Here is a 17,357-nt window from a genome sequence, read left to right on the forward strand (position 1 = left end):
CAGTCTATGTAGGATTGCCCACCACTTTTCAGTACACTGATTACCAGTCACATGACGGATATGGATCGGCACCTTCCCCGTTTGTTCTGTTGAATCTTACTCAAGAAACGTAGAAAGGGATAAGCTAAAGAACCCATAACCTTGCGCATACAAACGTGTAGCGTACTGAGGTCTATTTCCTTCCATGAGTAGCTAAGGCTTTTTCTTCCTCCAGACTCTACGCCAGCCTTGACATTACGCGGAAAGTCATCAGGAATACATACAAGTGTACATCTCAAATTCTAATTGCGTTCAAAACTCGCCCATTTATTATCATCACTCACAAGGTATATATTATTTTTCAATATGGATAGCCGAGCTAATGAACAGCCTTTCCAGTCTACAGACGACCTTTCTCTCCTTTCTCCCACGCACTACAACTCCTGCGCCTGACGAATGGGTGCAGCTAGCGATATCGAATCCTAGCCCCATCTTGCTCGGATTATCTTGGGTATATCATCAACAACCTCGTCCTGGGGGTCCTAGATAAGCTGCGGGGCCTTCATCATAGGGATACTCTCAGTTAGAAACAACATGGGAACTCCTGCCTTTCCTCAGCCAACACGCCACATGCATATCGTGCCTTCCAGTAACTTCCATGTTGCATCACATTTGACGGAGACAGATAACTCACAATGGCGTCATTATCCATATAATGAAGGTAACTCTGCGGGAAAACGTCGTGTTTGTGTTGTTCTTCCATCACCAATTCCACATGGGGATCCTGCTATGGCCAATTGCAAGTTGCCACTCCCTCTAGATGATCCATGTGATAGGCAAGGAGACTCTCATAGTCAAAGACATGCCCCTATGGAGGCACACCAGCCTTTTAGAGGTCCAATGAACGAGAAGCCCTTTGATCCAGCCCGGCACGCTGCGCTGCCTGAATATCAACCTCAGGTGTATTTTCCACAAGAACCACGCAGTAACAGCGATGCCCCGGCTCCACTACGTCCGCACTCAAAACCCCCAGCTCCATGTTCAACTCTCGTCATTCCTACTTCCCATGCCCTAGCATCGTACGATTCTGGCTCCTACCAAAGCCAGACCTATGGTACGCGTCAGCGCAAGGGTGCACGGGCACAACAGGTAAACTGGCTTTCATTACTCATATAGCGGCCTTTTGCATTTCCCTTCTATATTGAGAAATTTTATTGATGGATTTAGCTGACCCACTGTTGAAGGCTTGCGACAATTGCCGAACGAGGAAAGCAAAGTGCGACGAAGGCAGGCCGTCATGCAGTCATTGCAAGGATAATCGCCTAGGCTGCGTCTACAGAGAGTTCCTTCATCCAAAGTCTGTATTTCCAGGTCTTTCAGTTCAATACTCTATTATCAGCGGAAGACCACTGATAGATGATGTAGGTACGATAAAGGAACACAACTCCTCTTGGACCAAATACAGTCACTTGAGAAGGAAGTAATGTCTAAATTCGATCACTTAGATCAATGGAACACAGAGTATGGGAGCCAATTTAGCATAGTTCAGGCAAAGATTCAAGAGAGCTCTGCACCCAAGGCACCACGGACATCGATAGCCCCTGAGTCGAAGAATGACTCACTAGATATGCTGCAACGACTTAAGGCCAAAGACGATAATATTGCTACAGCTCAGAAGCAACTACCGGAGTGGAGTGGAGCAGCCACTGATCAACACATACGGCCTGGCAAGGATGATGAGCTTTCAATTCCTGTAGAGCATACGACAGCAGCTCATAAGTTGCTATTGTGGCCTTCTATCCAAAATTTACTTCTCCCAAGAAGGTATGATGACGATTACATAACAAAACTTGAAGAACAACGAGGTCTTATCTGTGTTTACGGCCGAGGGGAGGGAGATGAAACCAGTGAAGATAATAGCCCGTCAGCAGCACCAACAAACTCCAGTACGGGCTGCGATGAAGACGAGCCATACTACGTGGCAGCCTCCCCTGGTGACCCCTGGGGTGTGGAAGCAAAGCAAGAGCAGGCTAAACTTGCAAACAAAGGGATTGATGAGAAGGGTATTCTAACCATAAATGCTGACGATGTTCACTGCTACCATAGAAGTTATATGAAACATATACACCAGCTTCACCCATTCCTCGGTCACGGCTTTTTGGAGAATATGATTAACAGGTTTATTAGGATTAACTGTCCTCAAACATGCTTTGCAGCAAACTCTGAAGTGCCTAATAAACACGCTAATAAGTTTCCTCGTGGTAGGAAACGGAAGCACTTATACGAAGACTTCAAAGGCACCGGATGCGATGTGCAATTCCATGCAGGGCAAGAAAGCTACCAACGCATTGAGTACTCGGTTCATAACGCAATTGTTCTCTTGGTCCTCGCCCTTGGCAGTATCTGCGAAGCCAACCCTGTTCCTGGGCCTGTGACAGACTACACTGTGGATTTTCGACAAGAAATGATACCTGGCCCCGCGGGATCGGACTATGGCCCTCACCCGCAAGGCAGTAATTATGTCACATTGCCCCCATTGACGGGTGGCCGGCGAACTGGAACGGGGAAACTTCCGAGACCGCAGGACAACCAAAACCTCAAAAATATTGATGTTATTCCTGGTCTGGCCTTTTACGCATACGCTACTCAGATTCTTGGAAGCATCCAAGGATCAAATGGCCTACTCCATATCCAAGCAGCCTTGTTAGCGGGACTTTATACAGGCCAGCTGGCGCACCCCTCCCAGAGTCACGGGTGGTTTCATCAAGCCTCCAGAGCTTGCGAAGTCCAGATTCGGTCGTACGTTTTGCCCTTTCCATTCAAGTGATAGTATGTGGTACTAACTTGATTCCCAGAAAGCGTTACAGGCAAATGCCTGATGGGCCTGTCAAAGACCTTTATGATTTTGCGTATTGGACATGTCTACAACTGGGGAGGTATGATGGCTCCTGCGATCTTCCCATTCCGTTTACTCCCTTGTACAATATCTTTCACATACTAATCTTATGCCTAGCGAAATACCAGCAGAGCTTGACCTTCCTGCTAGTGGTATATCGCGACTACAAGATTTTATTTCTCTACCAAAGGGTCGGTTCACCTTGAACCTCCCCAATGAAATTTCTGCTCCAAGTACAATGATTATGTTTTTTTACTCAGCTCAAATTTATCTGAGGAAGATTCTAAACTGTGTTCTCACGGATCTACACAAGGCTGATAGTAAGAAATAGACATCCGCAACTGTTTCCTAATTGAAGAATGCTGAGAAAATTGTCCACAGAGCAAAATATAACTCATTGGTCGTTACATATCCAAGAGGCTTTAAACACGAATCTCGAGTCGTGGCGAAACAGTCTTCCTCCAGCGATGAAGTGGAAAGACACCGATCCACCATCAAAGAATATCAATGTCGCTCGGATGCGAGCTATGTACTACGATGCACGTTACATCATTCATCGTCCTTTACTATATTACGCCCTTCACCACTATCGACGAATAGATCTTTATACGCCACCAGATAGCCTGCCTTTGGAGGATACTGCTATAATTATTTCTAAACGTCAGGAGCTAAATTCTTCGCTAAACTATAACCAGCGTGCTGCAGATTTGACACAGCTATCAAGCGACAGAGACCCTTTATCTAGGTTTACTGGAATTGCGCATCGCAAGGCATATTAGGTCTAAGGAGATATGTCACACTTCCTGGGTGCTCTAACGTATAGCCTCTAACGTTTAGTCAGTTTATAGGGCAAGGCGAGTCTAACATGATTCATGGCTACCAGCCATGGTTGTAAATCTTGAGAATTCTATGCACTTTCTTTTCTAAGGCATTATACCTTGCCATTCACCAATAAGTATTACGTGACAAAATGCCCCCGGTATGTGGCTCGTCTAAAATAGGAAAAGATGTGTACAAGCCTATGTTCCTCTCCATTCAGTAGCCCCACATTGTGTCTCAGTTAGTCTACTTGAAAGGGAATCCCAATCGGTGTCACATATGGAAGCGGATTTTGGTATGCGGTTTGGACGTTTTTCCAGCCAGGGGTAAGTATGGAACGTTGCATTGAGAAATTCGTCCTTCCCGATTTGGTATTCCAAATAATCTAGTGGCCAGCGTAGGTTCTGGTGGGTCACCTGTGGGTCACTACGTAGGGGAACTTTCTGATAGGAGCCACAGCGCTAAAGTATCCCTCCTCACTCAACACCCTCACAGATTGGTTTCTACTGCGCTTAATACGATGTACCAGACCACCTCCCGCCACGAACAAATTCTTTGTGCCTTAGAGATAGTGTCTAGCCTAACAGATGATGAGCTTCGAGAGTACAAGGAAGATATCAAGCCCGCGCACCAGCGACTAAGCCACCGAAGTCGCTCATTAGATGCCATGGCTTTTCTGAACAAAGCCTTGGAAGGGTTTCCGATTGTGGAAGCCTTTCTCCACGACCAAGGTGATCTGACACCAATTATCCTTCGGGCAGATTATGGTAGTGGCGATACCAATCCTATGAGTGCATTTATAACAGGAAGTACGGGTAATGATCCGCAGAAGTGGCTTTTGCGGGCTTTGGCCAGAAGGAGTACAGTTCGTTCTATGCTTGAGCAGCAGGCCAACACTATGGCGTTCCTTCGAGCGAATCGTTTGCCTAATACGACCACGGTTGCAAATTCTATTGGTGATAGTACAAAGCCAGATAAGCTCGAGAAATCTCTCGGCGGCTCAGGAATTTGGCTTATTCTCATGCCAGTGCTTTCGCTGTTCACCCATGTACCACAAGCGGAGATTACTGTAATCTCACAGCTACTGTTATACGATGAGCGCTTTCATTCACTCAGGAGGGCCATGTTAACATGGTCACGCTGCTTCGACCGATGCCAGGCGTTATTTGACCTCCAGATACGTATGTAGCGTCACTTCCCGGACAAAGTTACTAGCTACTAAGACGTGGAGACAGGCAGGCGCAATGCGCTGGGACAGAGATGACCACCCGGTCAGGAAGATATGGTGTTGGATAGAGACCTGACGATGTCTATGTATCAAATCCAGTGCAGCAGATGCTAGAGAAGCTAGGATAGCGAGTATAATACTAAGTGTCATGCTCGCCACTGGTCAAAAGATCGCCGGCATTGTAAGCGACCACAAGAAAGTCCAGGCTATTCCGGTCAAAATGCAGACCCACAAGATCCTCCGAATAACCCATCCACATTAATATACCACCCTTAGATTGGTTGTATTCAATCCAAAGTCCACCAGCAGTGATAAGAATTTGGTCAGCATGCAAGTGAATTTCATCCGCGTGCAACCCACTGTTCCGTAACTCCTGCTCCGATTCGATGTTATGGGACCCAGGGTAAACCTTGAACATTCCATTTTCCGGTCCAACTTTACCCCCTAAGGGTCGCCATATGGAGATCCCATCCGAACAAGGGTGGGCTCGCCTTAGCTGCGACTCATCCTCGCGCTTGTGTTTACCGGCAACGAAATGAGAAATAATAAAGGGGCCTTGTATCATAAGATCATGATCTCTGCCAAACCGCGCCACAAGATTGATGTCTAGCTGCGAAGAGTATCAGCTGTCAACTGAGATAGAAAGACAAGAAATTTAGAGAAGGGGTAGAGAGGGAAGCTACATTAAAACCAAAGTTCATGAACTGTATCCATAATTTCTTGGTTGGCACCCCGTATGTGCGCCAATCGAAAAAGCATTCGGTACCCGGATCGGATAGGCCATGTCGGTTGTTCCTCTCAACGGATTCTTTGACCTGCTGTACAAAGGTCCCGTTAGGTGCTGGTTTGCTAGCAATAACATAGTAGCCTTTGTTGTCCATTTTCTCAAGTTCTTCAATATTATCTTCATTATCTTCTTGTAGAAAGTCCCAAAATCCTCTGAATGGCATCTTGGCGGAGGGGTTGATGATGTAATCAAGGTCCAAAGTTTAACTCTGATTGGTTCAAGGTTATGAAGACTAATTTTGACTTGGGAGACAAGATCGGCTCCAAATGAGACAGGATATGAGATCTATTAATACTTTTTGAAAAGTAACGGTCATACTGAGTGGTCTGGAAAATTCCTCCTGTATTTTGATTATACTCCACCGAAGAACACGCATTTGATATTGAATGAATCAATAAGGCGCTAGTCATACGTTCTGTTTCTGGCTACCATCGATCAAACCAGGCGTTCCTCTATGCCCACGTTGGAGACTGCTTGGTAACCGTCCCAGTTTCCGAAGACAAATGGATGATGCGTAACCTTGATAGGATAGTCATACTCCCAAGGTAGATCCAACCTCGTTGTGCGTCTTCCCATTACACCATTCCATTTATTTAAGGCGTAGGATTATATATAAACGTTTTACGAACATTCTTGTAGCGGCAAGGAGCTCGAATATTTTATCTGATGAGAGAAGCCCCAATAATTCTTTCATGTACCGTATGGTTGCAAGGCGGCAACCTAGCCTCAACTATATGGTCGCAACAGCGAGGCCTAGAAATGGCTGATTAGGCTTTCCCGCTCAAGTTGCTTTCAAACGTTTCTCTATGCAATCAATCTTGTAACTTGAACAATGTATATTTCTCTTTGGCTAAACTAGTGTTGGATTATCTGAGCTCCAGCTCCATCATATGACCCTTGCGAGTTGAAAGGGGTTGTACCGATCTGCTCCAACGCCTCAAAGCAGTCTTCAAAGCCTAGATCATTAATTAGCTAGTCATCATCGCTTTCGCATTGCTTCACATACAAGAAAGTATGTCGTCCTCCCAGATTCCTCTTTCGTAATCGACCAGGCCAAAGCCCTCTAGAAAGTCAGATACATTGATAACATGGTCCGCTAGTTGCTTCAGCCACTCTTCCAGACTCTCTTTAGCGTTGCGGTCCATGTGAGTAGTCTGCCAAAGTGTCTTGGAAATATTTCCTCCCAGCTTTAGCCAACAATGATTGAAATTTTGCCAGAAGCCGATGGAGTCATTCTCGGTAGTCGTCCACTGGTTGTAATCCTGAATATCTACCGGTTCAGGGAATTGTTTTTGTTGGGCCTCCCAGAGACTGTGACCAGTTATCGTAAGCAACACCGATGCTGCGTTGAGGTCTTCCTCCCTGTTTAAATGCGATGCCTTGTCTATCGCTGCTTGACACATTTCAAATGCATCTGATATATAATATGGATTGAGAACTTGAGGTCTTTCATGGTTCGAGATGTACGTGGTATACAATTGTAGGTTTTCCAAACATTGACCGTAATCAAACAAAGTCTCAGGATAACTATTGTGAGGTTGCAGGGACAGATGGCTGGGTTGATACCAATGCATCATGGCTTTTTTGGTTTCAACTAAGGTATGGTGTAGTAGAAAGATGCGAGCTGACCACTCGTATCCCGGAAATGTCTGTTTAATAAGGATTTGAGTGGAAATAACATCAGGCGATCTAGACCGGCCACGTCCGGCGCCAGGGGGTGGACAAAGAAATCTAACCAGTGGATCCCATTTGGCCCAAGTGGGTTTATTTTCTTAATGAAAAATGGAAAAGAAAAGAAAAGAAAGGGGTAATGTATACATGCCCATCTGTATCTATGGCCCAGCTAATCTAAGCAATTAATCAAAATGGAGTCTTCCCTACTCTCAAGCAAACGCTGAATACCTATGAGCTATCCGTCATACTCGTCAGTGTATACTGCCGTCGTACGTTTTAGCCGCTGCTATCTAGTCTCTATTATATGATAATACATGGGCGGCTGGCTTACTGGCTACGTTAACTGAACTATAAAAGAATAATGTAATACGTATACAGTTCCCATTAACTAGATCGGGCAATTGTTATGACATTATACATCAAACAAAACTTGACATAATCCATTTCTAATTTAGCGTGGCGTGGCATTTAGGGGTTGGGAACAATATCCAAGAGCATAGGGTAGAAACCGATCTTGAAAATATCTGTAAAGCCATCGTCAATAAATAACAGATTACTGTACATAAACATACACAAGGACTAGATAGTGGCATCCTGTATGTATATCGCCTAGCAAGGGGTGAGGGTATGAATTCACCACCATCTGTAAAGCCACTGCTGCGCTTGACCAAGCCAGTCTACTCTTCTCGGACCCTTTGCCGAGGCAATACCTCCGCAAAGACATGCCCATCATATTCCTAGCGAGCTGTAGACCAATTTGAGATGCAGGTTCTCAGCTCTAATACCACTGGATGATATACCCGTGACATAGCCCTTTTGAGTATATTCACGTATAACAGTAGATCTATACGCCATCAGAACATGATTGTGTGCTTTGGCTCTTTAAAACTTACATCCACAATGCACAAGGGCACCGCCAGTGCTCTGTTCTATTTCCAATATGTTGAAATTGTTGAGATTGCAATACACAATCTTTCATTTTTTGAAGGCCGGGGTCTGTTTTGACGGCGTACGTAATAGTATGTTCAGGATCCCTATCACCGTGTTTATCCCACTCAATACCTGTCTCAGTTAGGCTGGCGCTGGTCTCAGTGCTCTGTTGCTCGAAGATTAAGAATCAGTGGGATTCGCAGCGTTCAGCTCGTCCAGGTGCACACATGACGGAGATTGTGCTTCTTGTACATTCTGCATCAATGGGTCTAGTCCTGCATTTGCTTTGTCAGTTATTCCTTTTATTGCTACTGCAGTGCGCGTGGAACATGCTGACTTGCCTTCGAAAAACCGATCGAAATCTCTCCAAGGAATCTCCAATATCCAATTTGATATCCCGTTGTAGAAATTTCAAGAACGTATCAGCATCTTCACCAGAGTTATGTATCCTCTCGTTCAGAAGTGGAAAGAAATGATTGTTCTCGAATGACTGCAATGTTTCCTCCATAGCCTCTGAGCTCATTCGCAAATAATCAAATCGCCGAGCTACATGTTTCCCCTCGGGTCCGTGGCCTCCAAGCTTGATGAACAAAAGTGCGCTTCGCTCGAATTGTCCCAGGAGGTACCATTGCTGTTGGTCCATAGTAAATGGAGAAACGAGGCTGACTCCGGGGATGTGGTTGCTGTGGGCTGTTGTCGTAACTATTTTCCTATTAACCAAAGAAGAAATTTACATTTCATTTGGTCTGAGAGTCGCGTTACACGTGAAATCAACACAGTACTGTACTTTTTTGTCCCTCTCATCACACGATATGTTGACCAAAACATTGGCATTGTACATTAAATCGTTTATTCCAGTCACTTGCCTGACCACACGATCAGAAAATGCGCGCAAAGTTTGGTCTCGCATCTTAACATCTCTAGGACCACATATAAGAACATGCACAGGGCAGTTTAATTTAGACGGGTCAAAGATATTGATGGTGACCGATAATTCATAGATTTTCCCATCGAGAATACATTTGTTGCCCCTTGTGCTCTGAAAACACAGAAGGGGCGTATCGACAGTGATAGGTTCGTCTCCCATTGCGTGGTTTAATTATCAAGGTGATATATTAGAAGCTGAGGCATAAGGAACAAGTCATTTGAAAGGATAGATACCTCCATTATTTTCTGATTTTTGGATTTTCTTAAATAAGATTCCTAGTTGCAGAAGTACTCAAGCAAAATCCAAAGGAGATCCCGAGGTGACCGTAAGTGCATTGTATCCGTAACATACTACTGTACATTTTTAGCCACACCCTTTCGATAGTTCTCCCGGACCTTGTTGAGATCCTCGCCTAGACTTCCGTGCTCGAACTTTCCTCTTGGCGCTTCATTAATGTATTTTCTGGTCCTGTACCGATGGATCACCTCCACGCTATGTAGTGGTAATATCATCATCAGAAACCTAATCTCCATTTCTCGTACCGCTATACTTACATCCAAAACCCACATAGGCAGAAGTCAGCCTTCCCCATTTGCTTAGTCTCATTGGAAGGATATGCATTGGCTTTCAGGTCTTGAAAGGAGCTCTTCGAATTGTCCACGTCGAAGATAAGATGAGTGGGTAGATCTTTTTCTAAACCGTCGTCGCTCCAAACAACACATGCCTCTCTCGTAGGATCCGCACGGTAAAGCTGCCTAGATCCACAAAATCTGATTATCAAATGTGCTCTGCAATATTTGGTAGAGGTGATCCAAATCTGGATACTAGACACGTTCTCTGAAGACATAGAGGATTCGACTAATTTTCACAGGCGGGTTTAATTGAGTACAAGACGTATAAATGGAGATGACTACCCTAGGTTCCTTAAGGACCATACTGGAAGGTCAATGTCTTATATCGTAACTTTAGTCAGTGGCTTGGAGCTTGACCATGAAATGTATAGAGAAATCTCAACACCGAACATGAGCAAATGACAGGACATAATAGGTGTATCAGAAGTGTATCAGACAAGTAAAAGTCCTATTCGGTATATTGCTTGTGTAAAGCCATTTACCGGGGATCGGTCCTCGAAGGACTATTGGGTTTGAATCAGCGGGAGTACAAGGCGTGATGGGATCATTGACAGCGGCTTCATTGCTTGAGGCAATATGGCGTGTTATTGCGTTCAGAGAATACATATCCACTATCGATATCTTCTCCCACTACTGTAGATGTTTCGGTGCGCTGGGGTGGACACATCTCCGGAGATAGCTGTAAACTAGCTGTATACGTAAATAGCCACATTATGCAGCAAACTTGAGCACAGCTAAAGCAATCAAACTTGATGTAATCTTGCCCTCTTTGAGATGTATTCTCGTTAAAATAAAAATACAATAATCGATTGGCTTAGCGACAGGAGTCATTCGGTGAAAGGGGTTAACATTGATTTGAAACTTTAGATGGCTGTGCTACATGTCGTTTACTGCTCGTGGAGTGGACCTCAGCCGTAAATTCGGAGGTCGTGATAATTTACGGCCCAATTAATCTAGAGGGTGGGCTTTAGACCAAAATTATATCTTGACTGTGCTAAAGGGCCAGGGCACAGATTCTATGGGTGGCTGAATTCTGTCGTTGTCTCGACTACATCCAGTCGATAGGGAAAATGCACTCTAAATTCGAAAAATGCCTGTGGATTTCGTGCAATAATTTATTATAACAAATTGAAGAAGTACATGCCTTCGGCAGGCTCCTAGTTTGCCGAAATCACTAATTCCTCACCGTGCCAATCGTTCAAGAGTCCCCTCCCAAGTGCAGACTTTCCCATCACGCCTAAAGAAACCCACTTCTCTTCAAACCGTACATCTTTTCCTGACGGAGTCACGTCTAATGGACATCGAACAGTGCGTCGGATCATATAGTAGACATCGTCGAAAGTAGCCATTTGCTCAACTATCTGCCATCGATCGTGGATTGGCGGTGGGAGGTTCCTGTCGGCATGCAACGGAATCTTTGAGGAATAACCTGCATCTGACTTCTCCAAGTCAGCTCTGTGCTTCTGATAGAATGTTCAGGGCATACAATAGTTGACTCTAGTTTGTCCACCGAGGTGATCTCAGAAGCACCACCCAGTGAATCCTCTATGCAGGATGTTGCTGCATTATTTTAGCACTGTAGTCTTCCGTAGCTAGTGTAAATGATTCAAACCTATGGAGAAGAGGACCTCCGAACCGTAGTTACACCAAATGTCCGCAAAAAGCATGTTTTGGGCAGAGTATTTTGGGGTGAGTCAATGACAGAGTAATGGCAATGATTATGGCAGATGCAGGTGCAAGACATAAAACCTGTTTTATACTAGGATATCTGACCACCAAAAACATGCATGTCATCCCGATCGCCTGGCATAGTGAGAGCCATATCAACATAGGCTTGTGCATACTCGGTTTCTACGTATCAGAACGCCCGCAACTCTTTTTGCCATAGTCGATTTGTCAACCGCTTCTGGGAGGTGATATGAGTCCGTCTCAAATTGTTAGCCCACAGCCATGGTTGCATTAATAGTGCATACCTCTTCGTGCGAGTTATTCTTTGCGGTAACTAGGCACATAAGTTGCGATTTTCATTTCCCGGTACTGTCGAAAGGGCAAGGTCACACCCTGTCATTGTAGAGCCACACAAGCTGTGCTCCTACCACTAGGGAGGCCGCTCAGACATCTCAGTTACACTAGCCTTGAGGTCGGGGCTCAGTTCTTTGGGTGTTTCATCCACTCTAGCTCAAGCTCTATCGCTCCGTTCTATTCATGTTCGGTGTTCCTTTTTTTCCGATATAATGACAAGTCATCTAATGCTATGATGTTTCCTCATGGTCTAGCCCAAAAAGAAACTCGACCAACAATCTCGCCTTAGATTCAGTAGATAACGATAAGCGTAGTCGTGAGTAAAGAGGGAATAGCCTGTTAAAAAGATTGCCGACCCAGCTTCACGAAGTATCGAGAGTAATTCATTGGCATGCATAACAGGGGAACAATATAAAGCGATCGATGATTTTAATGTTCGTATGCTGCTAATCAATCTTGTAGCCAATGAAACTACCTACTGAAACAGTCCTTATTTGGAAAATATCGACTTGTCACTCGCTCAGATAGGACGCTGGTGGATCTCGGCCAGGCTTCCCATTCTTGGAAGGAGTACTACGGTCTGTGCGTGCGTCAAAGAGCAGGGATGGGAGATGTCTGCTCGAGCAGACATCTCCCATCCCTGCATCTGAGTTCATTGGCAAATATTATCATTATTCTCTTTTCCATTCAACATGCCAAGTACGTCCTTACATCTGCTACCTTCTGCCCTTTGCTCCCAGAGAGCATGCTTAGGAGGAAAGCTGGAGCTGGTAGTAAGTAACAAGTCATGGAAATACACTCTCGGGCGATATCCTCAGATCTTATGTCAAGCCAGGCTACACTAGAAAGATATTATGCCAAATTTTACAAATTATCGAATCGCAGTGTGTAGTTTAATGGTGGCTGTCGCGGAAAGGCCGGATTATATTGACCTTATCAGGAATTGTACTCACCAATGCTTCGTACTATTACTACCACACTCTGGTTTTTTGTCGGCCCAAAGATTAGGCGGAAGTTGGCTCTTATAGTCCGCGCAGAACTTTGGGTGACCAAAATTTTTCTCTTTCGTGACTCTGCTTGCATCTCTACATTGCGGATTTTGTCTTTAGGCGTTCGTGGCATTCGGCAGTGGCTTCGTAGAGCGAATCAGAAAAAGGAATAGCCAGACTTGACTAGAGTCTCTTTGGCTCTCTTTGTGAGTCATCTAATGGGATTCAGCCAGCAAGCGCCATCTAAGCTGTGACGTCTCTTGCATTTCGCCTCGTCTAACGGCACCCCTCCTATTCTCAACCTTCTCAACAGGCTAATTCTGCCTAGTGCTCATTGGCGAAGCCTATACCCTGGCGCTAAGGGAAGTCACCAGATACTGAAACTTTAGCAGACTGCTCACCCAAGAAGCCGCTTTTGATTGGCACACGAACTGAGGTACAACTTGGATTCCATGTGTGATCGGCAAATAGCTTCCTATTCAAGGAGATATGAATATCGGCGCCTAATCTCGAGCCGCGACCAGCGACTCCACATGTTGATGTGATATGTTCATCACTTTGGAGTCTTTGCCTGCAGCCCGCCCTGGCGCTCGGATAACTTTCCGATGGCTACTAATTTATCACGCTGATTCTCTTTATTCCCCTCGGTTTAAATGTGAAGTAAATTCCTCCTCAGTCTGTTCACATTGAAGCTTTCTGTGTATCAATTTTCCGAGGAGCTCATGTTCCGCATCTGAGTAAGACTGAGCCCGTTGGCTGTTAGGGAATCAACGGGATGCTTCTGCTCTAGCTCTTGCCCTTGTTCGGAGCCCTCTGCCTGTGACAAATGTCAGTTCCAACGCAAGGGTTCGCTGCCCACGGCCCCCGTAGACAGATGCTTGCTCAATATCGCAAGCAGCCAGAGCGACGAGTCTTACATGTACAAGTAATACGATAAATAGTAACCATTCGACTATATTACTTTAGAAGACGGTATAGGTTTCCTAGTCTTCGTCACTGTTATTCTAGTTTTAGATGAGATACGTTAAAGGCTATCATTTGGCAGCCTGTCCAAACCGGAGTTTCCCCGCTTCCACGTAACCTTCTTGTACCAGCGCTAATCAGTCGTAGGGTTACGATTGCTTTCCAGGCCGCTAGCGTACCATCCCCCTACAACCAGCTAAAAGCCATTCGTGATACATTACATACATAATAATTTTCTCCTCTTCACTACTGACTAAACTCAGGAATGCAAAACGAGGTATGCAGACTTTTGGTTCTCCTCCCCAATAATTTATTGACAGCTTGCAGTTAAACCAAGCGATACGCAGTAACGTTGCTGAGCTCGAGCGAATTTTCCGCGATGCTGGGTATAATGTCTGTGATGCTTTCTGTTGCAATGGTATAAATCATAGCTAACGATGTCGGCTTAGGAGACAGGTGACATTTTAAAATCGATTTCGGAATCACCTGATCAATTTTTCTCTCTTCACCGAGTCCTTTCTAGGAAGCTTAGACGGCAACGAAGCGACACTACGTTTTCGAGTCGCCGTACATGGTTCGCCGACTATAGATCGCCAGATGGAAGGAGCCTGTCTCATAAGCAAGTCGAAGCTCTCGTTTCTGTGACAAAGGGCTGGGAGCTCCCAGAGGACGACATCCGGATTTTACGCATATGTCTGACATTGTGGACTGGGGTGCCGAGCGTCTTTTGCGATGGACAGGCCCCAGATCAGAATGTCATTATACGTTTTTATAATGATCTGCAAAGGATGGAAAAAGATGACCCTGTTAGGCGGTTAGTGTTGCTCATGAACTTATCTGCTGATGTCAAACGACAGCAAGATAAGTTGGGCAAGGAAGGGCAGAAAAGGCAGAGGTCTCGTAAGGCACCGTCTAAGATCTCAGATGATTGCAACCGTGACCCTGTTTTTTTAACTTCTTCTTTGCGTTGCTTAACTCGAAGCTTATGGCCGGGGTTGGAGGACGATGAGCTGGCAAGAAGGCGGAAATCGCTATCAACAAGCTCCCTTTTTGGGTGGAAGTGGTTGCAACTAGACTACCCTGAGATTACTCTTTCTCTTCGGCATGCCGCTGCAATGAAGTAAGCATTTTCTCTCTGCGCCCGACAGTTCTAACCATCTGTAGGTACGAAAAGCGCAAATGGAAGCGCATTGAGCTTCACGCAATCAACGCGTACGTGGAATCATTACCGCAGTTCCGTATACGGGACCATATGCAACGAGCCTGGAATTCAATTGTGCGCCATTACTATGGCGACAGTGACCCGCCAGAGGAGCTGGTTAGGCAGGTCGAAGTTATTCCAGCATCTCTGGAGGGCAACATAGCGGGCCGGCACGTTCGAAATGCCCGTACAGCGGTTACCGAAATAATACCTACAAGCGACCGACGAAACGTCCAATTCGAACTAGAACAGACCTCAATGGAGCGACTACAAAGATTGAATCAACAGGCAGACACATCTCCGGAAGAAGAGCAAGCTGCTAGAGTTCTTTCAACAATCCAAACTGGCTCATTTCTTCATCTACAGTCTCATTCGATCCCCATAGCTATGTCGAACACTTGCCCCTCCCGTATTAGCTCTTCATGGACATATCATAGAAACGAAAGCGATTTACATGATCGCCGCTCCGATTTAAGTTCCGTTACGAGCGATAGGCCAGTCTTGCCGCAACATGAGTTTTACCAAACAGACGAGGCACCGCACATAGAGATGAATAAACACGCAGACGGGCTGACCAGCACAGAGGGGACGCAAACCCAGACTACCATGACAAGAAATGGCCAACCAGTGTTACCTCCCTACGGAAGTGGCGACGCCTGGGCAGCCGACGGAGTTGAAGGCAGAACCACAGCTGCTAGCTTTTTGACAAATGAAGTGCTAAACCTGCAATATAGAAGCCCTGGTTTCTGGGATGGCACCGACCAAGTTCCAACAACGGCCTCTAATTACCTTCCTGTCACTATACCAGTCTGCGGCGAGGTAGATGCATGGGCGAGCTGTGAAAATGAAGGATCTCAATCTGGTCATTTTAACCCACAAAGCTGGACACAGCAAACTGCATCCTTTGCGGCATATGGAACTTCGGATGCGTGGGCCACACAGCCCTTGGCGAGTTTCTGGTCCTCATCCTAATTTCGTATTTCGTGGATTATGTCGTGATTTCATTGAGAGGTGCGTCAACGAATGCTTGAGAAACGAAAGAAAAGCTAAATTAAATAATGATGCCTTTGAAGATCATACCAAATCAAGAATAATAAATAAAGAGATTCCTCCTCCTTTGTCATTAAGCTTCAAGTCTTTATCACCAGACACAAGAACATACTCGCCATGGTCCAACGACGTAGTCTCCTCCAATATGGGAAGCCCATTATTCTGGTCCACATACTCCAGCCCAACAATCAGCAAGTATTTCCCGGGAAAGGGCCTTTCGATAGTGCCACTGTTTTTTGTCCAAACGATCGCAAAGGATTCAACGACGTTTTCCAGCGGGTTATCCCGGAACGTTCCGCCCGTAACTCCAGAAACATAGTCGAGGTTGCCTTGATCCTTCTTGTGTATCAGTAATATTCATCTCATGACATTAAAGGTCATACCTTCAGCCAGCATTCCACGACTGGATTAATATCATCTTTGGTCGCTGGGGGAGCATAAAGCCACGCATACTTCTCGTGCGAGCTACGGGAGACCTTTGATCTCACTTTCGCTGCTGCAGTTTTTGCAGCAGCCTTTAACGGTGATGAGACAGGCATCTCCTTCTTTCCGATCAACGTACACTCTAAATGCTCTTGAATGACCTAATCTGTCCGGCGTATAAATCTATCGATTGATCGTCACCAAAAAACTGTTAGAACTGCGCGCATTGTGTTCGTAGGAAACCACAATCCGCGGTGCAACATCTGCTAGGTTCATTCGAGTAGCTATGCGGACAGTTCCATGTTTTGCACTTACTAGACCTGAGTGAATGGCGACTTAAGACCCTGTATAAATTTGCGGTTTGACCGGGTGACCGTGTGAGAGATCCCCCGCCGGTAAATATATGTTCCGGGCCGATATCGTTGGGCATCAGAAAAGTCGAGAAAATTCGATCTGAGCAATTACCTGGAGGATTGGCGGGGTCCATTCCTACGCATATGCTCGGGTGGGTTGATTCTCCACGGGCGACATTGTGGCCAGATGTACCTCAAAGTAACTCCATTATTATTAAAAACAAGATGCGACCGTTTTGCATCCGAGGTGTACAGGAGTACTAGTGTAAGAGGGACAAAAAGCGCGAGCTGTTGTGGAAGCGCTTGGATGCTCGCTTATTCTGATAGTGTAGGTTAGCCTGACCGTAAACTTACTGTTTGACCAGCGTGGACTGTTTCGGTTCTGAGCGCCTAACGCAGAAAAAGTATCTAATCAATATCAAGTTTTGAAGGATTGCGCTTTCTAAAGACTCATTCAATTATTTTAACGTTTCTTCTATTACA

General features: G+C 45.4%; 4 protein-coding genes across 4 annotated transcripts; 1 reads left to right on the top strand and 3 right to left on the bottom strand.

Annotated features, from left to right (window-relative positions):
- Window positions 1-573: 573 nt before the first annotated feature.
- AO090010000240 (uncharacterized protein) lies at window positions 574-3,150 on the top strand (the record flags this gene model as incomplete). Its single annotated transcript, XM_023233751.1, has 5 exons — window positions 574-1,128; window positions 1,224-1,336; window positions 1,405-2,778; window positions 2,835-3,066; window positions 3,136-3,150. The coding sequence occupies 5 exons, from the start codon at window positions 574-576 to the stop codon at window positions 3,148-3,150; spliced, it is 2,289 nt and encodes a 762-aa protein (XP_023094093.1).
- A 1,918-nt stretch (window positions 3,151-5,068) lies between these two features.
- AO090010000239 (uncharacterized protein) lies at window positions 5,069-5,872 on the bottom strand (the record flags this gene model as incomplete). Its single annotated transcript, XM_023233752.1, has 3 exons — window positions 5,069-5,080; window positions 5,155-5,532; window positions 5,606-5,872. The coding sequence occupies 3 exons, from the start codon at window positions 5,870-5,872 to the stop codon at window positions 5,069-5,071; spliced, it is 657 nt and encodes a 218-aa protein (XP_023094092.1).
- Window positions 5,873-6,564: 692 nt separating this feature from the next.
- On the bottom strand, window positions 6,565-7,286 carry AO090010000238 (uncharacterized protein; the record flags this gene model as incomplete). The annotated part of the gene is made up of 2 exons (XM_023233753.1): window positions 6,565-6,665; window positions 6,716-7,286. The coding sequence occupies 2 exons, from the start codon at window positions 7,284-7,286 to the stop codon at window positions 6,565-6,567; spliced, it is 672 nt and encodes a 223-aa protein (XP_023094091.1).
- An 8,630-nt stretch (window positions 7,287-15,916) lies between these two features.
- On the bottom strand, window positions 15,917-16,637 carry AO090010000237 (uncharacterized protein; the record flags this gene model as incomplete). Its single annotated transcript, XM_023233754.1, has 3 exons — window positions 15,917-16,016; window positions 16,211-16,434; window positions 16,482-16,637. 3 exons carry the CDS (start codon window positions 16,635-16,637, stop codon window positions 15,917-15,919), a joined length of 480 nt encoding a protein of 159 aa, XP_023094090.1.
- Between the last annotated feature and the right edge of the window lie 720 nt (window positions 16,638-17,357).

This window comes from Aspergillus oryzae, chromosome 8, assembly GCF_000184455.2.
Source record: "Aspergillus oryzae RIB40 DNA, chromosome 8".
Taxonomy (NCBI): Eukaryota; Fungi; Ascomycota; class Eurotiomycetes; order Eurotiales; family Aspergillaceae; genus Aspergillus; species Aspergillus oryzae.